The sequence below is a fragment of the Pezoporus wallicus genome, unplaced genomic scaffold (genome assembly GCF_028554395.1).
Source record: "Pezoporus wallicus isolate ANWC-B61680 ecotype Strahan unplaced genomic scaffold, APGP_CSIRO_Pwel_v1 contig_5261, whole genome shotgun sequence".
Lineage (NCBI taxonomy): Eukaryota > Metazoa > Chordata > Aves > Psittaciformes > Psittacidae > Pezoporus > Pezoporus wallicus.
The window spans coordinates 160,569-184,191 of record NW_026642423.1 but is presented as its reverse complement, the minus strand read 5'-3'; the positions used below and the strand labels follow the sequence as shown (position 1 = coordinate 184,191).

The window sequence follows — 23,623 nt, the reverse complement described above, 5'->3', positions numbered from 1 at the left end:
CCTTCAGGACCTGCAGATGGATTTCATCAGGTCCCATGGACTTGTGTACATTCAGGTTCTTAAGATGGTCTCGAACCAGATCCTCTCCTATGGTGGGCCCAAGGTCTTCATTCTCCCAGTCCCTGTGTCTGCCTTGACAGGTGTGGTCAGAGCATTGATGCATAGGATCTCCTAGAAACATCAAGATTTAGGCTCTCTTCTAAAACCACTACAGTCTCTCTAGAAACATAGAAAATATGGCCAACCCATGAAAAAAAAACCAAAACCAACCACCTGCAGATTCTCAGTGAACTACAGGGGAACAGTCTCTTCTTGTTAGAACGATCAGATTTTGAAATTACAAACTGGTGATACCTTGCTCCATTAGGGAGGGTGCCATAGATAGAATGCAGCTCTGATAAATAATACTTATTTCTGATTCATTCTTTAATCTTTATCGAATCATTCCAGATTTCTATGTGTCAGTATTCCTTGCTATGAAAAGAGAAGAAATGTAGACACTCTTTATAATATACTTGAAGACAAATCATACCTATTTTCCATATTATTGTAGATATTTGAATACTAGCAACTGGAAAATAGCACTTACATGAAGTGAATTTTTCATTGTGTGATTTTCCTGTCTGAATTATGACCTATAATGAATACTGATATTTCTCTTCAAGTAAATCAGTATTTTCATTGATCACCAGCACTAAAAAGGGCTAAGATGTGTGAATGGCTGTGAAGATAGTTTGAGACATTGGTTCATCTGTATTTGCAGGTACAAGAGTTTTGTGATTTACCAAGTAGTTTACTGATTGAATAAACACAACTTTTATAAAGGAATACCAGTGAATTTTGTGAACAATTCCGTGTAACGACATCAAATAAATATTTGTTTCCTTTCTTAGGCTTAAAATGTTGTAATTGGCCTGAAAATTGATCTTCGCTTTTTTTTAACCTACAGGTTATGATAAGCACACTAGAGTCAATAACCATCTGTTTGGAACTTAAATGTCATTCATTCACCAAAAGAGGAGCTAAAAGTTAAGACTTGTTTGAGCCTTCCTGAAAGGCTTGATTAAGGCTGGAGTGCAATTTCAGGTCAGCTTTGTTAGCTAGATTGTTTTTTCCAGCAGATGAGCGGCTGCAGCAGCTGATTGAGGTCCTCCTTGAGAGAAAATCTATCTAGAAACTGTTTCAGTCTGTTGATCAGCATCACTAAATTCACAGAAGTTTTTTAGTATGTTCTTTTCTTATTTAGCTTATTCTGCTTCATCTATTTTGTTTCTCTCTTTCTCTCTCACTTTTGGTGGTTTCTTCACAAAAGCATTGGTAATACTTTTGTTCACAGTTCTTGCAGTCATTGTATTGTAGTTTCCTGCATTTGCCTTGGCAGTCCTGTAGATGTCTCATGTACACATCCCTGCAAGTTTGAACCTTCCTCAACATGTAAAGGTGATCGGCCTGTGGCTCCAGTTTCCAGGTCTGATCCCAACTTCCCATGCTACTACCTCCAGTTCATTGAGGATTCATTCTAAAGCCTGTTGAAGATGGTGGAAAGATACTGCTAGGTTTTTGATCGAGTCAAAGTCTCTCTGTCCGTCACCTATAGAGCAAGGGGTGGTAATTCTGCCATCCTCCCACCTTCTTTTTGGGCCTGTCTGCCTTGTGCACTACGGTACCATGTTACCTTTGAATAAGGCAGTTTGTGGCTCCATGGCCCAAGGTGACACTGTGTCCTGGGAGTGACATTGCTGTGTTGATACAGCGTAATACTTTCACTGTCAAAGAGAGAAGATTGTTCAGCTTGGGGGCCAGACTGCACCACTGTTACACTGATGTCATTGCTAGCTCTTTTAGAGCTGCTTGAAATCTCTATTGTATACTGTAGACATGTCTTTCCTATTTAAAAAGTAAGTTCTCCAGAACAAGGATCGTCTGTTGGTGTAAGTATACATGTGTGTCTCATGCCAGGAATATTATCTGTGCTTAAAAAATAATCTGAGTCAGAGAACAGACTTCAACTTGGTGTATAAGTTAATACAGCGAAAATGTCATAGTCATTATCATATGTGATTGGGAGCAGGATTTCTCAGTTCTTTACTATGTCCAGCACATAATGAATTGCTTTTGGCATATAATATGGCTTTTAGATACTCTATTTACCTTTCAGCTTTTGATAAAGTGGATCTAATAACCCTTGCTGAAGGGTTTTGTGAGAAAAAGTGATTGTTTTCTGAAGTGCTTTGAGAGCCTGAAAAAAAGGTATTAGTGTAAGTAATAATTCATATTTATGAATAATCTAGGAATTACATTTAAATGCAAATTAAATCTCATTGGGATTTTCTTTTTTAGGATCCTTTCCCTGTGGTAAGTATTGGGATTATCACACAAATTATTACCATTGTTTTAGTAGAAGAAATGAGAAGGGTCTCTGTTGCTTCTCTGGGGCTTTTTCAGCTCACTTGCAAAATGCTTGTGTCTTTCAGATGAAGATTCTGATTCATACTCTCCTCGTTATTCCTATTCTGAGGACAGTAAGTACTTCTCATTTCTTGTGTAATCTGTCAAATAGAAAGTGCATGCAAACCATGTATTTATTTGGCTCTTATCCGGTTCCCCAATGCTTGTATATTTGTCATCCTACAGGCAGAACCCAGCTTTCAGTTCCCCGCTCCAAGAGTGAGATGGACAATATTGATTCAGAGAAGGTTGTTAAGAGGTCTGCCACTTTGCCCCTGCCAAACCGTACTTCATCATTGAAATCAAGCCCAGAAAGGTGACTTGAACGTCAGTAGTGAAAGAATCTCTGAGAGCTGTGAATGGGAAGGGAACAAAGGTGGAAGCTTTAGGTCCACAACTCCATTTAAACTTCTTTTGAGGAAGTGGAGATGTAGTTTTGTCTCAGACTCTTCTACTAGCTAGCAGTGAACTCCATCATTGTCACATCCCAATCCTCCATTTTGTATGTCCTGTTTTTTACCGGGCATCCTACAGTTTGTTGCATAGTTTCCTGCCTGGGTGAGGAGTGCTTCCCTGGGTGTTGGGCTGATACAGTGCCTACCACAGAGGCACAGTGGAACCTCAGTGTGACACTGTAAAGGCAACTCAGAATACAAGCAAGTAGCAGTAATTGTGGAGAAGTAAAACTTGCATTTATGTTGAGCCTTGGTAAAAGTTTTGTTAAATTTTCAATTTCTGAGGAGTCCCACTCATATGAACTTTATTAGAAGTAGGTTCTTGGTAGTGGTGTCATTTCTGATGTTTCTTTTCTGTCTTCTGATCTTTTTTCCCCTCACCAAATTCCACACGTTCTTAATGTTTTTCACTTTAAGAAAATTGCTGCCTAAAATGAGCAATGCTGTAATTTGAGATTGCTAATTCAGAGAACATCTCAAGCCACTGGATCAGGAGGCAGTGTCTGTTGATAAAACATGTCTTCCTTATGCAGGAATTGAAGGCATACTGCTTTGGCCCTCTGAGAAAACGCAAGTGAAAAGATTGCAATAATTAGTGCTTCCTATTATCTTATATTCATTTATTCCTTCTTTATCCTTCCTTATATTCCCTATTCCTATTATTCGTTTCTATATTCCTTTTCAGAGGAGCTGAACATTGTAGGATATGGACCCTGAACACCTTGTGACTACTGCTGTCTGAACTGTGCTAGTGTAGACACTGCACAAAATTATAGTGGTTTGGATAGTCAATAGACTGTTCTGAGTCATCTTTAGATATACTAGTCTGAGATGATTTGTTCATATCTCTAGAAAAGACTCCCTTGTGGACCCCAGTGTGGCCCCTAATAGTAGTACTCAGGTAATCAGTGATGTGGCTAAAATGAAGAAGTTTAGCAAAAAAGATTTAGTTTGAGTTCTGCTAAGTTTGGACATGTTCATATTTGTGAGCTTAGTTGAAGCCCATCACTAAGCTAATTCTAATGAGGAAAGATATGGAAGCCTGGAAGTTTATTGAAAGTACTTGCAAAAAAAAAACCTTCTGCTCCAGTGGTTTCAGCAGTTGAGCTGTACAAAAGTGCTATAGATAAAAAAATACACACCTGGAGCCCTGTCTGAACTATTCCTTTTGCAGCAGGCTTCTTTCCTAGATGAAAACAAGTACTCTGTTTAACAGAGTAACAGTAAAGTACTCTGTTTAACAGATTAACAGGGAAAGATGCCTGTCAAAAAGAAGTGCTTATCTGCACGGAAGCCACAGTGTTTTGAGTTAACTGATCTTTCTTTCCTCAGGACTGACTGGGAGCCTCCAGACAAGAAGGTGGACACCAGAAAATACCGTGCAGAGCCCAGGAGCATTTATGACTATCAGCCAGGAAAGTCTTCAGTTCTGAACAATGAAAAGATGGTAATATTTCTTTTATACTGTGTTGTGCCTTTATCCTGTGATTGTAAAATACTCAAGTGCTTGTCCAGTTCCATTTAGGTAGGATTCCTTATGCTTACATTGCAATGCTCATGATATATTTACTGTATATTTTGTTTAATAACTGGTTTTTGTTTTTAATAACTTCCTAACATTTTTGTTCTCTTTAAAGCAAGATCCAGGGGGATTGAGAGACTTCTTTCCTTTTCAACATGTTTTGTTTTCTGTGTTAAGTATGGATCACTAACCCTAGTTTTTAATCCATGTTTGACACTATGACCTCTTCAGCAGCTGTTTTGCCAGCTGTGCTTTTTCTATTGCACAGTGTTAGTTGGTGCAGGAGGGTTGAATGCATTAGGCAACAAAGCAGGCTGGTTCAGTTTCTGTGTCCCTCTGAGGCTTTAAACACCTAACACTTAATGTTTAGAGTGCCTGTAATGTACCTCAGGGGATGCCTCTGAGGTGCATTAGGGCATGGCCATCTCCCTAGGGCTGCTTTTTTCCTCAGCTGGATTTCACTACTTCTGTGACAGAGGTGGCAAAACTTAATGTGAGCTGGTTCTCCAGCTATGCCGATGTGTAACCTGAAGTACAAAGTGAGGTTTTACCAGTTCCAGTTTGAATCAGTAAGAGCTGCTGTGAATTGTGACAGCTAGGGGTCATAACAAGAGTCTCATTCTGCAGGCTTGGCTGAGAACACTTGGCAAGGGGCAGGGCAGAGAGGTGGTGCTAACCTCCTAAGCCAGTCCTGCATAAATCACCACAGCTCAGTCATGGTGTCCTCCAATGGTATAAGTGTGTAAGTGCTAGAAACAGTACAGGAAGATATAATTGTTCTATATAGGTGTAATTTGAAGGACCATCATCAGCATAATTGAGAAAAATTGTACAAAGCTCATCAAAGACAAGAAGAATGTGTTACTTCCAATGTTATTTTTTGAGCTTTAATTTCAAGCCATTGATCACAGAAGAAAGGAGGTCCTGAAGAAGTGGCTTCATGGTCTCTATCAGTCTCATTAAATAAAACACTAATATAGTGATTAGCAACTAGATCTTTCAAGGAGGTTGCAGGAGATTTGTGGTATCACAAATCGCATCCGTGTGCAATCATACCCATGACTATCAGAATTTCAATCCAAAACTGCTTCAGAGCAATGAAGAGCCTCCTGTTGATGACAGTGGGCTTTTTTTCCACATGAAGGCAGTTATATAACAAGATGAGTACTTCTCATTGGAGTGCAGTAAAGAAGAAAATGGAGGCATCGCTTTTATTGTGCCTTTAAGAAATAGTCAAATATTCCTCAGACCACTGGAAATCAAACAAGATATAATGATTTATCTTTCATATTGAAGCATTGCTTCTCCTTCAGATCACTCACGAGCTCTTGTCCTAGGGCGTTTGTTGTGATGTCTAATGGCTGTGTCAGAGTCTGGGACACCTGGCAAAGCCCAGCAATGTTGTGAGCTCCCTGCTGTCTAAGTAACCTCATCACAGGATGATTTGCATCAAGACACTTTCTGTTGGCTCTCTGTGCATGTGTGTGGCTCATCGCTTGTCGTGATAGAGCACTTGGAATTGCACTGGCATATCGGACATAATGTATTTATATTTTTAATGCACAGAGATCCATTATGTCTAACACTAGGTACACTGAAATACCAGAGTTTGCTAGATGTCTTTATGAGGGTGGCACCTCATAACCCTCAGCAATGGACTTTATTCTCTTATCTCACGAGTAATGTTTTTAAACAGCTACAACTATTTCAACATTTTTTGTTTCATTAAAACAGATTGTATGAACAAAAGGGAACTTACTTTTTAACTGTACTGTTTTCTGTCCTGTCTGATTTTTCCTTCTTTGTAGTTTTGTCTGATTCTCTAACATTTATTTGTGAAGAAACAAGTAATATTGTCGCTCTATCCATCCCTTCAGAGATCTTTCAAGGATGCGCTCTCTCTGACTTGTCTCCTTTGGTTCAGAAAACCACCATTCACTCTGCAGTGTATAGAACAGGGTTTCTCACATACTCATGTGCTGTTAAAGATGCAGTATTTGATTCAGGTCTCACTGAACCTCTATTTTTAACCAAATGAAGATCAAAATAAAATTTCTAAGTACATGCAGCTTTGGACTCAGTGGAGTGTCTGACAGTAGGACTGAGGGACTAGTTGACTCCTAGCTCTTCCATTGAGTCTCCCTGTGACTCTGGCCAAGCAGCATTATCTCTCTCTCTCTGTGGGTCTCCTGATCTGTAAAATGCAATTCATTCGTATTCGTGTTGCTCACTCACAATGATGCCGTTAGGCTTAACTGATGTTTGCAAAGCAGTTCATGGCCTTTGTGAGAGAGGTGCTACAGAAATTCCAAATTATAAGGTGAAATATCTATGTTTTAGAATGGGAACCATGGAATCTGCATCTCTAACAGTCCCTTTCCGTGTATTCTTTGCATAATGTTATCCTTCTCTTTCTTCCATTCCCCTATCACCAACTCCTTTAGACTCGGGATATAAGCCCAGAAGAGATAGATTTAAAGAATGAACCTTGGTATAAATTCTTTTCGGAATTGGAGTTTGGGAAACCGGTAAGTTTGATAGTTGCGATGACCAATGAAGTCAACCTGCCTTTTTTTTTTTTCTTTTTGCCCCCTCCCCTTCCCTCCTTTTTTTAATGATTGTCACATTCTTTTGATAGGCCTTAAACCTGGAACAGTTGCCTCACTTATTTAAAAATGTGATTGTTCATAACATCACTCCTGTACTGATGCAAAGCAGGTGTTCTGTGACCACTTTAAGTATTTTTGTCATTTACAGACATTCCCCACCTTCCAGCCATATGCATCAATAAGACAATATTTTTTCACACACCATAGTTCAAACTGCATTTTTGTTGTTAATGTGCAGAAGTAATGCCTTGTTCTCATTACTGAAAGGCCTAATTCAAAGCTCTTATTCTCCCTCTGCCTAACAAGATCTTGGATGGCTGATAGGTGGCTTTAAGTCAAGGCAAATCGCTCATTCATACCTGGCCTTGGTTTGTAAAGTGTAGGTCAGTAATTTCCAGCTATCCATAAACAGATCATGACCCTGTTTCCTGCTCATTTTCTTATGCATGTAGCTGCCTGTTCCCTAAATGGGGTGCATCAGTCTGTGTTCAATAGGCCTTGCTATTCCCTGAAAGCAAAAGAGGCTGAGAACAGTGTGCTTTCTTTACAAATGTGTTGCTATGTGTGGGGAAAGGAAGAAAAAAAAAAGAAAAAAAGAGAAAAAAGCCTAGATTTCCCACTCTGGAAAAGATGAAGTAAAGCTTAATTATTCAATAGGACAAAGGACATTTTGACGGAGAGAACACAGCAGTGGTCATTGCTACTGGAAAAAAATGTGACTTCAAAGCATTTTATGGCCTGGTTCTTACTGGTTAAACACTGTTAACTTCATTATTAAATACTATTTAATAAGCTACTCTTACTGCACCAGAGGGTCAGTATCAACCTCTTACGTCTACTCAAGTGTAGTGGTTGTTTCTCCCTTCTCCTGGAGGTCAGTCATCACTTGCCCATGCGCACCATTTTTTGAGTGCTACTGAGATTTCCCTGCATGTACAGCAAAACAGAATTACGTTTTTAAATTCAGTGCTAGCAACTGCAACTGCACATGGACACCAGAGAACAGGTTTTCTTTAAATCTAGCCTTTGTTCTCATGGAAGTGACAAAATTCCTCTGCACAGAATGTAGCTGCCTGAGGCTGCGTGCCCGGTCTGATCACATCATAGAAATAGTGTAATTTTTGCTGAAAATCAAACATGCACAGGGGCTGTATGGTAGTCCATTTTGTCATAGCTACATATTTGTAGCTATGAATCTTCCGTCCTAAGTTAAAGAAGGAGCTTCAACAGTGTTTGAAATGAAAGCTGCTAACTTTTAGGCAGTAGAAGTCGTAAAACCTACCTCAGTGGGGCTTTGAAGTGATATCAGTGTAAGTATTTAACTCTTCACAAGTTGTCACAGTTTAAGATTTCCTTGAAGTGAGACAAAACCTGGTTTTCTTTGCTGCTGCATAATTAATCACCTTATGCTCTTGAAATTAATGAATGTTTGCATCTCCATGATCCTTTGAGTTAGTGTAAATTGATGGAAAACATGTCAGAGAAAGGCGAATATTTATGCTCTTGGCCTTTCTAGGAGTGAGGGTATATCTTCCTCTAGAAGTGTGTTTGTGCTTTTAGTCATGCAGACTTGGCCTTGCTTCAGAAGAAAGCATGTCAGGCTACACCAACAATCCATCACATCAACTTGCCCTACCTCCAAAGCCATACAACCATGCGCCCTGATCACTATGAATGTAGTATTCTGTACTTTGGCATCAAGCGCTTAAATTGAGGATGCCATCTCCGACTTGTATAGCTAGCAAAGCTCTCTCTGAGCTTCTTATCACAGCCAAAGGAGCATTCTTTTTGTAGTTTTGCTCACTCTGATCAGGAGAGGACAAGATTTTTGTGACCAGCTGGTGGCTAAGTCTCATGCCTAACCAGAGAGTTTAAACTGATGTTTGCTAGTGCCTGGGATTTTCAAAGATTCTGTTTGTTCTAGCTTTTTTTCCCAGTGTTGGAGGTAAGGTGTACTTCTACAGGCATGCTTCCACAGGCATGGTTTCCCCTGGCTTTCTGACTTTATTTGCAGCTATGTGACATGGACAGGAAACACCCGCAGTGAAAGGATTCTCATAAGGATTCTCCTAAGTCTGTGGGTGTAGTTCTCCAAAGACACTGAATGGCCAGGACGGGGCTCTCCCCATTGTAGAAGGCATATGTGCTTCTTAGGGCAGCTGAAGCAACACTTCCCTGGACCAACATCCCAGATGCATTTCTGGGTAACTCCATGGACATGCATGTGCCCTGCAGACAGGTAGATCAGTCTCTGCAGTATGAATGTTTTTTCACTGTGCTGCTGGGACCAAATTCCCATGCACTTCTTCCTCCTGACCCATGGCTTTGCAGCTCCATGGAGCCCATCTGTGAAATCTGACATTCAGTCAGTCTAGAGCTCTGTTGCCATCTGCTGTGATTGTGGGATCACACGCACAGGGACTTTCTCCCAGCCCTTCCTGAGGTAGCACTGAGTAAACTCTTTGCTGGAGAAGCAGGAGGCTGGAAAAAGGGGTGTGTATCCTGTCTTCTCACCTCCTTCCCTTCAGTTTCTTGCTCCAAAACTTAGACCTAAACCTTTACAACACCATTTACACTCCTGCAGTTGCTGATTTGATGGATAAGAAATAGGTATTTAGTATTTGCATCCACAGTGGCTGTCCAAATGCCAGCCAACAGGTTATTTTTGTTTGGAAACAGCAGATGTATTCTGATTTTGCGAAGCAAGTCTTTTTGAGCGTATTACTGAGAGGTGCATATCTGGTGAAACAGAGGTATTAGCATGGCATTTGGATAGGAGTGTCAGGACAAAGGTCTTTCACTTTGAATATGTACACATATGCATCCAAACAGGAAAACCCTATTTGGAAATTGATGCCTTCACCTACAGGATTAATTTTAAATAACTAGTTCCAAAACTTCAACATGTCCCACTCTTTCCACCAAAATCCTCCACAAGCAAACCCTCAAATGAGTGAAATAAAGAATAACAACTCTGCATTCTCATTACCCCACAATGCCACCACTGGAAATTCAGCCATTTGTTCACCTGGTATGTATTCATAGTCTGGTGTGAGGGGGGGAAAGATCCTCTGTTGTTTTGTTTTTTTTTATCAAAGGCCCTTGTTTTACCCTTTCATTTTGAAAAGAAGAATGAGCAAAACAAATGCTTTTTATGACTGTGTGTTTCCCCCATTCCCCCCCCCCCTTTTGTTTTTTTGTGCTAAGAATGCTTTAACCACCAGCTGTGGGCTCCCTCTAGAGAATCCAAAATCCCTTAGATCACCTTGCAAAAACAAGAATTTCCTCAAACACTACTGTAAACAGCCCATCCCAGACTGCATGTATGCTCCCTTTTACCTCCCATGATCTCTTGATATTTGTGCTATAGAGGATTTATCTCTCTTTCTATCTCTCTTTCTCTGTTGTGTTTGGGGTTTTTTTTAACTTCTTTTCCGTGTTGATGCAAATCCCGTGTTGTATTCCCTCTCTGTTCTAATCCAGTTTCCATATTCTCTGTGATGTCTTTCCTTATCTTCATTTCCTCATTTCCTTCCTCTGCTTTTCATCAGCCTCCAAAAAAGATTTGGGATTATACTCCTGGAGATTGCTCTATCCTTACTAGAGAGGATAGAAAGGTAATTGTGTCTCATGTACATTGTACTACAGCATCTAGCGCGTATGTATGTGTGTATGTGGTTTTCCTTTTTATTTTTTTTTGTAGCATTGCTTGGGTTTTGTGTGCTTGTGAGTGATTTGTTTTAATTGGGCTTGAGCTCATTAGCCTAACAAGTAGCTAGTAAATTGATTTAATAAACAATTCTTAAAGCATAATCAGCCATAATTTCGAGTGGTGGTTTTGCTACCTTGCAATGATAATGATACTAACAGCATATTGCATATTGTTACAGTGTCTTTTTTTTTTTTTACAGGTGGGTTTTATAACTTTATGGTTTGTAGAATTAGATTCTAGCAGGCCTGTGCATCTCTTAATTTTCAGTGTTAAATGCTTAAAACTATTTCTTCTGTAATGATTGAATCATGATTAATTACTGGTGAATTTCTTTGTATTGTCCAAACCATCTTTGTCTTTTTTTGATTAAAAGGCTTGCCTTTTTTTTTTTTAATTAACATTCCTTTGGTTTCCCCTAACCCTAAGCATTATTTTCCCATTCTTCTTCTCCTTCTTTAACCAGACTGATCTAGAAAAAGACCTCTACCTCTACCAGACTGAGTTAGAGGCAGATTTAGAAAAAATGGAGAAGCTTTATAAAGCGCCACATAAAAAGCCACAGAAGGTATTTCCTATTCTTTTCATGCTGCCAATCCCTGTTTCCAAACTCTGCTCTAATCTGTTCACTGCTGGATGATTATTAAATGAGGTTGGGATGAATAATGGTTCTGACCGTTCTGACTGCATGGCTTGCTGTGTTGCTGTCAGAAATAATAGAACATGATGCTGATATCCGGCTTGAAATCCATACAGATATATCTGCAGTGATTTCCTCTATCCCCCATTCCCTTTCAGCTGCGCAACCCCTCCCTCCCCCTCACATCTCCCTTTAGGATTTGGAGTTCAGTGTCTGCAAAAAAAAAACCTATTTTTCACATGAATAGGCAGCAGCAATCAGCTTAAAATTCTTGGTTGGCGTCACGTCATCATCTCGTGCCTTTCAAGCGTGTTGCCATCTACCCTCCCTTCATACAAGCCCTGCTCTCTCCTAGAAGCTCATGCCTATCCACGATTTGGAGATTCCAAAGAGATTTTACACAATTTTTCTTATGCTGCACCTTGCCAGGGCCTTCTAGGGCAGGTCAGCTGCTGCTGCGGCTTTGAGGTTCTGCAGGACCCGAACCATGAAGCAATAGATTAATTTGGTAACACGCCATTTTTTCTGTTTTATTCTGTTGTGATTGATTTCCCTTTTTTTTTTTTTTGAAGCTGCAGCATTTCACCAGCACCTGAACAAAGCTGCTCTTTCTTTCTACATAGGAATTCTCAGATAGTTACCAAGATAGAGCATTTCTTCTAAAATTGCCTTCAATTTTTTAAATAATGTGCCTAGGAAGTGTTAGATGGATTTAAAGCAAGCGGATAAGAGCTGGCTTTTGCAATTGAACCTGTGCAGCTGGCATTGCTTCTCTTAAGTAAGGAAATTGTACTGAAACATTGCTTTACTTGTTAGTGCTTTGGTATTATTTTTTGAATGCTGGGGAGTGTTTTGCTGCAGAAATGTAATATACCTTTAAAGCAAAGGCGGGCAGTGACCGGTTGGGGAAAAAGCTTGGGGAAATAATTATGAGCATGTGTCTCCTGGTCGTGGCCCAGCTGGTTATCTCTTCTTGCTTTTGGCTTTATTCGCAATGACTCATTTGCAGACAAAGAATAGACTCTGCAAAAAGACATCCGCTGTGCTAAAAACCTATCACTGCCCTGAAGGAACTCAGGAAAATTGTCACTTTTCTGCAAAGACATTGACAGCTTAAGTTTCAGTTAGACTTAAACCTCAGTGTCTTCTAAAGGCTAATATTCAAGCAGTAGATTGAAAATTACTTAGGCAAGCTTTCTCTTTCTCCCCATGTGTGTGTGTGCCAATGACTTTTGTTTGGACTTTTGCAGAATACAGCAGGTGTCACTCCTCTGGAAACTTCCACAGACCATTCTTCCTAGTAAGTTTTCCAATCGCTTTTTGATGTCTCTTTTACCACCTGAGGGCATGTAGGACATGGTTTTGGGTGTTGGAAATGGGTTGGCTTTATTTTTTGGTGATGGATATAGACAAATGTGTGCATCATGAGAATTGTACAGGTGCTTTAGATGAGTCCAGGTACAATATCTGCTCTTTGATCTTGAATGAATTTTGAAGTAATTACATGAGTAATTTTATTGTCTAGATAAGAATTGCTGTTTATGCTAGGCAATGACTTTAAGGTCTGTTTTTGTAGTTTGTTTGGGTTTTTTCTAATCTCCATGATGATGTAGTTTGCGAATTGATTGTAACTTCATGCAAGTAACTTCATTGTGTGAAATAAACAAAGTTTGTTTCTGATACACATGTATGATAGATTGTCTCCTGTTAGATATTCCCATTTACGTGCTCCAGATCAAAAGGATGCCACTGATGGAAGGAAGTAGTTTTCCAGCTTCCAGGAGGGGAACAATGGTAGTAGTAATGATACTTCTCTATAGAAAAAAAATCTAAATTAGGTTTCTAAAGTTCTAATGTGGCTTTGCTTTTCTGAAGGAATACATAATAAACAGTATACTCTGTCTAAATTAGTTGCATATGGAGCTGGTTTGTTTTAAAAAAGGAATGCACACACACAAAACCAATCCGGATCAAGATGCTGAGTTGTACTGAGTTACTTAAGCTGTACTAAGGTACTTGAGCTGTGGAGCCAGTTCCTACTGGGAAGCTGCTACTCCTTGTAACTGGACAGAGCACTTAACATTGTCTGTAGGCACAGTGATCCCCTCTGCATGGATGGTTGTTAGGAAAGGCATGTTCTTTTCCAGACACTCATTAATATCGCGTGTTCACCACCCCTCTGGGGCTGCCTTAGAGGTCTCTTGTACTTCTTTGAACTCTGTTGCCTTCTGTTTGTGCTCATTGTGCTGAGAAACTTGCACACTGCTGTATTTTGTTGTTTGCTCCTATGACTGTTAGTTTTGTTTTGGTAGGGAGAGGGCAATAAGATAAATGAAAATCTCAGAGATTAGTATAGAAAGTTTATATTTGCCAAAGGACTGCTAAGGTTTCCGCCCACAGCAGCACTGTCGCCTTTCTGACACCGCCAAAAGCACACAGGCGTGCTAGTGCCTGAGCCAGTGAAGGGATGGTCTAGGAATGGGACAAAACAGTGAGGCCTGGTGTGAGAGTTGCACATTCTTCACTGCCCCGTCTTTAGAGAGCAGGGAGAAAAGATACCTGGAGTTTACTGGCTTTTTTGCAGTGTTGCTCTTCCCTCTGTTTACCTGATTCTGATGTTGCAGCCTGCTTTGGCCCTAATAAGGGAGCAACTGGTAAAGAAGCTCTGCCAAAGGCCTCCTCTCTCTCCTCTAACTGTATTCTGAAAGGTGAATAGTTTTAACTCTTTTGTTTTTAACAACTAGACTAAAATGCTTTTACTTCCCAGGTGAGGAACTTCAGGGCAGTCATTATTCCCTGCAGCAACTGGCAAGGCTTTCCTGTCAGGGAACCTGACAAAGATAAACACTGGGATAACCTCCGCAAGACACAAATCCTCTGTAGCTGTTGATCTGTTTGAGCATTGCCTAGGTTGAAAAAGTGACAGTATTCCCTTTCTGTTTTGTGGTGCTTTTCGTGAGCTTTTACTCCAGAAAGTAGTTTATGAGACTGCATATGACCTGGTTTTCCTTGTCCAGCAAGTAAAATCTTCTCTGTGATCCAGATGTTGTGTAATTCCACCTCTATAGCCAGTCCTCTGATGTATTTGAAATCTTTCTCTTTCCCCATAAGTACAGCATGTATCCAAAATAAACAGATGCATGTACAAATCTGTCCGCAACAAGCAGGCATAACCACAGGCATTTCCACACTTAACATAAGTTTGAATCACTCCTGGACTGACAATGTTCACCGGCTTTCAAAATGTTTCCATGAACTGGCAAATGCCATGCTTTTTTATTTTTTCAAACTTTCCAGCAGTCATGCTTTGGCCCAAAAATAGCTTTCTGTGAAGCTGCATCTTATTCTGAAGAGCCCAGTTCAGCACAGAAACTGGTATCAGATGAGTTTAGCTTTTAGAAAAACACTGTCTGCCTGATTGCTCAGTAAGTCTTTTGTACCTGGCAAGGCCATTTATACCACAGCATTGCAATTATTTATTTTTTTTTAGAGAAAAATATAGGAATCAGATGTAGGGGCATACTTGTACTCAGATTCCTGTCTGAGGAAAGGGATTTGTGATGAATGTTCAGTCTTTAAAAGACAAAGAAATTAAAATTGTACTCACTTTAGCAGCATTTTATTTATATATCTGCATGGTAGACCCAGAGTCCGGTGGTTTTCATTCCCTGTAGTGAAAGCCTGAGGAAAAGCTGAGCAGAACTCTGTACCTCTGGGAATTTCTTTGGTATTTAAAACGGTAGTGTCAGTAGCCTCATACTGTTTCTTCTCTGCATGGTCTCCCACCAGTGGAATTCAGAAATTGCTCTGGGAGTCGTGAACTGTAGTGTAAATGCGAAGCTGAATTGGTTGGTATGAGCTCCTGAGCAGTTGTGCTTTGTAAGCAGGGTACAGGCATGGCTGGTGTTTTAAGGAGAGAGGGCCGGGAGCTGAAAGTTATTTGTTCTACTTCCAGCTAGCGAGTGAATTTGTGTCTGTAAAGAAATGGTGCATCTGCTCTGTGACTCTCTTGTCTAATCTGTGAAATAAAGGAGGAGTGGTTTTCTGCTACCTGTTTTCTGTGGGACTGAGCTGGGAGAGTTTCCGCAGGTGGAGAATGCTATGGTAGTGCCAAATCTAGAACACTATTGAAATGTCATGTTCTTCATTCAGAGCCAATTCTTCATACTCAGTTTATTCTGTGTTCATAAGTGTGGTTTTCTCTTACTCTGCAGGAAGCTCTCACTAAACAGAAATGACTCACTGGTGTCCCTCCTCTTATGTGTTTTCCAGCTCTGCATATTCACCCAACTACCAAGCAGTGAAGAGGGAATCAGAACCAGACCCTGCTGGCTTGGAGAATGAAAGGCAGATTTACAAGAGTGTGCTGGAAGGTGGAGATATCCCCTTCCAGGGGCTGAGTGGCCTCAAGCGACCTTCTAGCTCTGTTTCCACAAAAGGTAGGTGATCAGGGCACTAACCTCTTCATTCTGCACAGTGTCAAAAGACAGGTGATAATGGTGCGAACTGCTGCAAGGTTCATAGTCCTCAAGCAAGTTCAGGTTTCCTTGTCCTCCCTCTTTGCCATCCCCCATTTTCCCTCCATTTTTGTCTTAGACCGCACTGGCCAATAATTTTTACGACCCCTTTATCTGATCCAGGTTCCTCTTTCCAGCAGGGACCAGCTCACTCCATCCAGCGCATCAACCACACCCCATACCCTCATGTTCTTCCTCAAGGCTGCTTAGGCTGGCCTTGTTATCCGTCTGCACCCACTACCTTGCCATGCTAGAGCCCTTCCCTGCCCTTTCTACTCTTCCTGCTGTGGTATCTCAGCAGGCCATACCATGTCTGCTGGCCTGGCTACCTTGGTGTAGCTGGAACTGTGTGCTCCACAGCCTCCTGCCTGCCAGGGGTGTGCGGAGAATGCATGGGACACTGTGAACCAGCAATGCCCGGCAGGCTCTGAGACAGGGAGGCAGCAGGGACCACTGCATCTCTTCCTCTTTCCTTCCTCCATCATGGACTCTCTAGAGTAGGACAAGGAAGAGCCTGACTCCCGTAAGAGAGTTGTACTGGGGAATATATCCTGAGCCAACTTCAGCCTAAAAATGGCTTCAGATGGGGAGAGGACTGAGGAAGGAATGCATTGGCTTTCTGAACTGCTCTCCCTAAAAATAGTACATCATACCAAAAAGGTCTCTCTCTGTCTCCATCTTTCAGCTGTTTTCAGCCTTATGTCAGGCTTGTAGGGCTGGGAGTCAAACTGGGTCTGAACAAAAAAATCTGTTCAAACACTTATTATTTCCCAAACTGAAATTGAACCTGAATGGTGATTTTGACATCCCAGTTTAAATTCAAATTGGAAACTGACCTAAAAACTGCAGTCTAAGCTGAAACCAAACTGGATCTGAATTTAAAAAAAAAAAAAGTAGTGTCCTGATCTGACTCCTTGATTTTTAAAGCAAATACGGCCAACCACAGTGTCTGAAGGGCACTTGGCTTATTCCTAGTATGGGGACTCTTGAAGAAGGCTGTTCTTGAGCAACACCAGCTGCTATGGCCTGGATGTGCTAGCAGTCAGCCACAAATTGTCATCTTCCTCTCAGAAATAAACTGTTTGGCAAGCACTGTGGTGAGACCATAGTAGGTGTGATTACAAGCTTAGTGTTAAGCCATTTTTGCAATGTTAGTGCCCCTGCATTCTTGCTGACACCCTGATCCTGCCCACTATTCAGCTGCCCTTTTCCATGGTGCTGCAGCTTTCCTAGAAGCTGATGTGCTAGCACTTTTTTAGGAGGGTACCTTCACAATGCTCCAGGTCTGCTTCTGGCCAAGCCTCTCATTTTAGAGATGTTAGCAGCACTTCACCTACTCCTGTAAGCGTGGCTTGTTCTGCAGTTTCTGCCTGCTTTTCTTTGGTTTGAAACTTTGTTTCTTTAAAGTGCATTTTATGAAATCCAAGCATGTTCCTTCTCCTTTCTCAACAGCTTTCTAGCACTTAAGCTAACAGGTTGTATTTATTTTATTCTGCATGCTTACCAGTGGATCATAAAGGTGGGAATGCTCATATGACTGCACCCTCTTCAGTTAATAGCCGAACCTTTAACGCTAGTCATACCGGTATGTTAGGTCACGCATGTAAACATAAGAAGCCCTTATCAGCTGCAAAAGCCTGCATTACTGAAATCCTCCCTTCTAAATTCAAACCCAGACTAGCAGCTCCAGCTGTTCTTGTGCAGGACAAGAAGGGTGTTTTGCTGCCTCATGAGAAAGCTCAAAGCTGCGAAAACCTTCGTAGCTCTATTACCTTGTTTGACAATAAAAAAGCTTTCATGGTAGACATAGAGGAAAGCATAGAAAACATGTTGATGAAGTCGAAGGAGGAGTATGCCATCAAATCTGGTAGTACCATGAGCCTGCAGGAGTATGGCACCAATTCTAGGAAAGGCTACCTGTTCCCTGCCTCCAAGAAGAGTGGGATGGAGTTTACAATGCTGTATAAAGACATGCACCAGATCAACCGGTCCAGGATCCATTTGAGCACAGTCTCCTCCTGCAGTGTGAGGGATATTGCGTGTCAGTTTGAGAATGAAGCAAAGGACAGGATGGACCACAGCCTTAGTCGAGAGGATTCAGAGCAGATCCCCAAACACACCGTTTCCTCCCGTATCAGTGCCTTTGAGCAGCTGATCCAGAGATCCCGATCAATGCCTTCACTTGACTTTTCCACTGGACAAAACAAACTCACCACTTCTCTCCAGTCTAAAACTTGCCTCAGTTCAGCCTACTCTGCAGAGTTTCTTCAGGATTTGCCAAAGGCACATCAAGAAGAGAAGGATGCTACCAGCTTGGCAGATAAATCGTCTCACTCCTGCAGCAACATGGAGGACACTGCTTCAGATGTCAGTGATGCCATCCCTATGGACACACTTTCAGCTTGCACGGATGAGATAGATCTCCTCTCAAATGCATCCAATGACAGTGGTGGCAGCAGCAACCTCAATGGGCCTCAGAAGCATAAAATCAACAGATGCAAAGGCACATGCCCAGCTTCCTACACCAGGTTCACTACCATCCGAAGGCATGAGCAGCAGCAGGCCTCCAGGAGCCCTGATTCCAAAGGGGATGTCTATGGAGACAAACACATGCTCCCCAGAAATGTCTACCTAATGAGCCCACTGCCCTTCCGATTGAAAAAACCCTTCCAACACAAATCCCGCAGGACTCCACCCCTAGACTGCCTGGGAAGCCTGGCAGTACCCAGCCCTGAGAACCCAGGTGACCCTATACAGCTGCAGGGAGGCATAGGAGACAAGAGTCACCACTTCCAGCACCAACTGTGCTCCACCAGAAGCAGGCCTCTAGCTCCCATGCGCCTGTCTTCCTATGACATTGTGGAGAGGCTTAGCTACTTCCCCACCAATGGATCTAGCCAAGATAGCTTCATGGGCCGGGCTGACACTCCTGACTCCTTAAATATGAACCCTGTTCCATATGCCCTCTGTCACAGCCTGGACACAAACAACAACCCGCAAAGTGACCTTGGGACGTACCTAGGAGGTGGCTTTTTGTGTTCTTTACCAGTGTCCCTTCATCTGTCTTCTTGCTTCCTTTTCCCTCCCCTTTTCTTCCGCAACCCTTGTATTTTTACTCCCCACCTTTGCCTCCCCTGACTCTCTGGTTTTTCCCCTTGTGTGTCTAACGTCCTTTGAGTGTTTTGCTGGACATTTTTGTTCAGGACTTGTTTACAGCTGCACTTCTGAGAAACGATATCCGCTGCCTTTCTAATCACATCAGTTTCAGTTTGTCTCTCAAGCACCTCTGGGGATGCAAGAATCTCAACATGAGATGTTTCTAGTCCTGTATCATTTGTACACATGGGAATACAAAACAAACCCAGATGATTTGCTTTAAGGAGTAGTTTCTCAAGGTCTAGTTGTGTGTGTGTGTGTGTTAAATTTTTCTCAACAGTAAAATGCCAAATCTTACTTTTGATGGCAGCGAATCTTTTCTTCACAAAGTCCTTCTATGTCTTTACACTTTCCCGTACTGTTATTTTCTCCCTGTTTTTTTGACCTTTGTTCACAAGTACAGCCCAAAAGGGAAAAAAATAAAAATGGATAAATTATTGGGCATCTGATTGGCAATTTGGTCAACAGCAATAGAGAATCCTTATTGTCAGAATGGAAACAAATCGTTTAAAAATATCTGTTTTTTCCTTTCTGGTTATGCTAGATAAATCCATCTGTATTTTAACTTCCTTATGTTGTTTTGAAGTAGATTCAGAATCACCAAGGCATTTTGCACCAGTTGATTACATGGAAACTCCAGAAGAAATTATCCGCAGACGGCATGATGATAAAGAGGTAATGCCCTCCTTTATGACCTAATAACAGCTGTAGCAGCTGCATAGATAAGAAATATAGCATTCAGCCTTGAGGACAGCTTGTATGTCCATGGCTAATTATATTGGAAGTTAGAGCAATCTAGCTGGAACTAGTATGTTTTAATTTTAATAATACTTCTGACACTGATTTAATGTATAATGTGTAGTCCAGATTAGTTTTTGTTTAAAATAAAACTGATAGTTATTATCAATTGCATAAAATTATATATTGGGCCTTTAAAGACTGTGAAGAGATTGGAGATGTGTATGGGATGTGGTACAACACCCCAGTATTGACAGATAAAGATGAAATGGTTATTCTGTGAATTAAGGTTTTATTGTTCTCCGAGAAAGCCTCTTGAGTCAGTATTAATCAAAGTGGTGAGAACAGTGTTTTCTTGTGGGGGATCCTTATGTTTTGAACAGCAAATGTAAGATATTTTAAGCTATCGGAAAGTGTGAGTTTTCCCTCAGTGCAAACTAGAATTCTTTATGGTATCTCAAGTTGTTGATGACAGGATGTAGCAGTCCTTTCCAAAACGGCTGGGCAACACTGGGAAAAGCCAAAATAATAGGAAAACCACATAGACTTTTCAGCACTGACTGTATTCACACTGATTTAAAAAAGTTATAAAGTGATTGCTTTCCAGGAAGCTGGATTTAATTTTCACTGTGGGAGTGGGGAGGGAAAGATACATTTTTAGTGTTGACTTTCTGAGTTCAGATAATGTGTATGTGTGCTTTGAAAGATGGTAAAACCTGCTCTTAATTTGTATGTGAAAATTTTTTTTGCTGTCTTCTCCTGTGAAAGAGTTGGTAATCCCCCCATTTCTGAAATCCAGCACAAGAAGTCATGTAAGAGCAAAACTCTGAATTCACTAAGACCTACTGGCTTCAAATAAATTGGCACAGAGCTGAACTCTTCAGCCTACAGTCAGCCCTAAAAGGTGGAAGAATCCTTCTACCCAGATGCTCAAGAATGCACATTTCCCTTAGTGTTCCAGAGACGTCAGAAGTCCAAAATAACTATTTAGGGTTTATTTATATTGTATATGTATATTACATGAAACCAAAGGAAGTATGGAGGATGTGAAACCTGAAGGTGGTTAGGATCTCTCCCAAGCTCTTTGCAAAGCCCAGGGGAGTTTGATGCCCTGGAGCTTACTTTGTGGACCTGATTCAGGTCTCTTGGAAGTCAATGAGAGAAACTTTGTTGGTTGAAGAGTGTTTGGATCAGCCATCTGCATTATCAGCAATCTTCTTAGAAACTCCCAGGACCCCTCCAGAACTTAGAAAAACTCCTTGTTGACTTCCATTAACTTTGGATCAGATCCTCTGTCTGAGCTGGATTTCAGTTATGCCATAATGATGTTTTATTTTCTGTGGTTGCAGAATGAAAGGGTATTGTGTAATTAGCAGAATCAGTATTTTATGTTGAACTGTAAAAGTCTAGCTATTTGCTGGGACCTCCGAAGTTTCATTTAAGTCACATTTGTGGCAGCTTTTGAATACATTTAACTAGATGATTTACTGCCCATTTTATGCAATTTTATGGCAGAAACTTTTAGAGGACCAGAGACGGCTTAAACGTGAGCAAGAAGAAGCAGATATTGCAGCTAGAAGGCACACAGGGGTTATTCCAACGCACCATCAGTTTATCACTAATGAGCGATTTGGGGACCTCCTAAATGTAGACGATACAGCAAAGAGGAAATCTGGGTCAGAGGTCTGTTTTAGTTACCTCAGTCTGCTGCTTGACCCAAAGCAATATTTGCCTCTCACAAAGTTGTGCTTTAGGCCGACATTAGCTCTTCAGAGAATGTTCGGGTTTTTTCCACCTTCCCCTTTCCCACTCTGGCTTCATTTAGATCTGCTTTGACTCTTGTGCCTGGTAAATTAATTGATATCTCATTACCAAGCTGCATATGTTAAAGCATGGCTGCTGAGAATTGCTGGTGCACACCTGTGATGCATGCCTTTAAAGATCAGCTACTTTTAGTGAATTAAAGGCATTCTACATCTTTTGCATCATATTGCTACATTGTTGTCTTGTCTGTGTCTTATGCTTAGAAACTTCATGTCTTGTTGATCCTGGCCATGTCACTGTCTTGTGGTTTTATTTAGAAATAGATTGTTTCTTTTCCTCTTGAATGGTGCTTAATGTCCTTTAGGAACAACTGGAAAAAGTCTTGGCGTGTTTCACTGCGTACGACCCAGTTGGTCTTTCTGAAAGAGACAAAGGAGGAAGTAGATGCATTTCCCATAAGTCCAAGGCACTTTTCCTAAGGGCTGAATGCTAGTTCAGATGTCCTGGCTAAATGCCTTTTTCTGCCTTAGGGATTTTTGCTGGGGCTTTTGACAGTGGTTCTATTCCCCAGGGGCGCTGCATTGCAGCGGTGCTTGAGGTGGTCACTGCATGGATGGAGTACACTTGTCTGCCCTGTATGTATTTTCAGATGCTCTGGTGCCACATGAATGTGACTGCTTCTTATTTTGTGCTCTGCTACCACAATTACGTTAAAACTGTCTGAATATTTTGTGGCTATTAGAAAATAGGCAAAGTAAATCAATTTTTAAAGCAGAGGCTGGCTGTCAATGTCACCTTCAGCGTTGTAGCCACTGGAGACATTTTTTTAGCCACATACTTAATTTATTCATATTTCCTCCTCACCTTTGTCTCTTTCCTACAAATTTATACAGAGTACATGGGTCACATTGCAGGAATCAGCAGGACCAGATAATAATATGTAAGAACCACATAAAATAAAATCCTGCTGTTCTTTTTCCCCAGTTAGTAAATTTTGCTTTTCCATTCACATATCAAGGAAAAATTTGGTCCTGGAGCCCCCAGTAACTGTAGTTACTGGAGCAGCTTTCATTCAGCAGGGTTTGCCACATTTAAAAGTTTATTGGTGTTAAATCTATGTCCTGTAGAGCTCTTAATTACTGTTATAGCAGAAGCTGGCACTTTTTGCCCTGGTGGGAGAGACCCATCCAGCATATTTGCATTGTAGTACCAGTTGCACACAATGCAGAATACCTGCATTCAGTTTCTTCCCCAGACTAATGTTAGCTGTAGAAGAGTTTGGATGTTTTTCCTCAGAAGAGGGTTAAAAACATAATTATTAATTTTAATGTGTTGTGTTTGTGTTTTTTTTTTTTTTTTTTGATCTCTAGATGAGACCTGCTAGAGCCAAGTTTGACTTTAAAGCACAGACACTAAAGTGAGTACAGCTCATTACTACTGCCTTGAGTGTTCTTCATCTGCTTTTTTCCCTAGGATGCAGCATTTTTGAAGTGTCATGGAATTGGATTCATGTTTTGGGAGTATCTTTGCAGCAGCTCAAACTGAAGCTGTCCATAGTAAGACAGGGAAAAGTAATATGAATTTTACAGGTCATAGTCTCTAAAGGACTTTCAGGAACATGTCTTCTTTCTCAGTGCATCTGTAACCCAGGAACAAATCAGTGTTCTGCTCTGGGGGTGAGTTGAGCCATGGGAAAGTGCTCTGGTTGATGTTCTTCCACACACCTTGTAAGAGCAACAGCTGGGTGAGACCTTTGGGCAGCAGCTCTGTCACTGCCCTTGTGCTGGAGATAGAAGGGGTTCCTCTGCATGACATCCCTGGTTGTGCTCCAATCTAGGAGCCAAAAGGACTGTATTAGTCAGTAGCTTACTACCATACAGGTAGTAAATCTATCATACAGGTGGTCAGAACAACATATATATGCAGAACAGCAGCATCCTTTTCATTGTGCTAAGCATTGGGACTTAAACAGTTGTCTAACTTTAAGCATGTCAAGGTGTACCCTTAACTCAGGATTTTCCTGATTCAGGAACTGTAAGGTTACAGAGTGGTCACTCCTCCTCTG

At 41.1% G+C, this 23,623-nt stretch overlaps 1 protein-coding gene across 29 annotated transcripts in view; it reads left to right on the top strand.

The window, feature by feature from the left end:
* The window catches only part of SORBS1 (sorbin and SH3 domain containing 1), a 76,665-nt gene that overhangs the window by 37,814 nt on the left and 15,228 nt on the right, over positions 1 to 23,623 (top strand). For 7 of the 29 annotated variants that reach the window (XM_057430281.1, XM_057430288.1, XM_057430280.1 and 4 more), the window contains 11 exons: positions 2,475 to 2,522; positions 2,635 to 2,764; positions 4,236 to 4,350; positions 6,870 to 6,953; positions 10,586 to 10,651; positions 11,210 to 11,311; positions 12,634 to 12,683; positions 15,656 to 15,822; positions 19,646 to 19,731; positions 21,310 to 21,477; positions 22,929 to 22,975. In XM_057430281.1, the coding sequence (XP_057286264.1) occupies positions 2,475 to 2,522; positions 2,635 to 2,764; positions 4,236 to 4,350; positions 6,870 to 6,953; positions 10,586 to 10,651; positions 11,210 to 11,311; positions 12,634 to 12,683; positions 15,656 to 15,822; positions 19,646 to 19,731; positions 21,310 to 21,477; positions 22,929 to 22,975 (1,063 nt within the window). Of the gene's footprint in view, positions 1 to 2,474; positions 2,523 to 2,634; positions 2,765 to 4,235; positions 4,351 to 6,869; positions 6,954 to 10,050; positions 10,066 to 10,585; positions 10,652 to 11,209; positions 11,312 to 12,633; positions 12,684 to 15,655; positions 15,823 to 17,407; positions 18,926 to 19,645; positions 19,732 to 21,309; positions 21,478 to 22,928; positions 22,976 to 23,623 lie in introns of all 29 variants that reach the window. The other 22 variants (XM_057430268.1, XM_057430273.1, XM_057430274.1 and 19 more) reach the window with 7 other exon arrangements.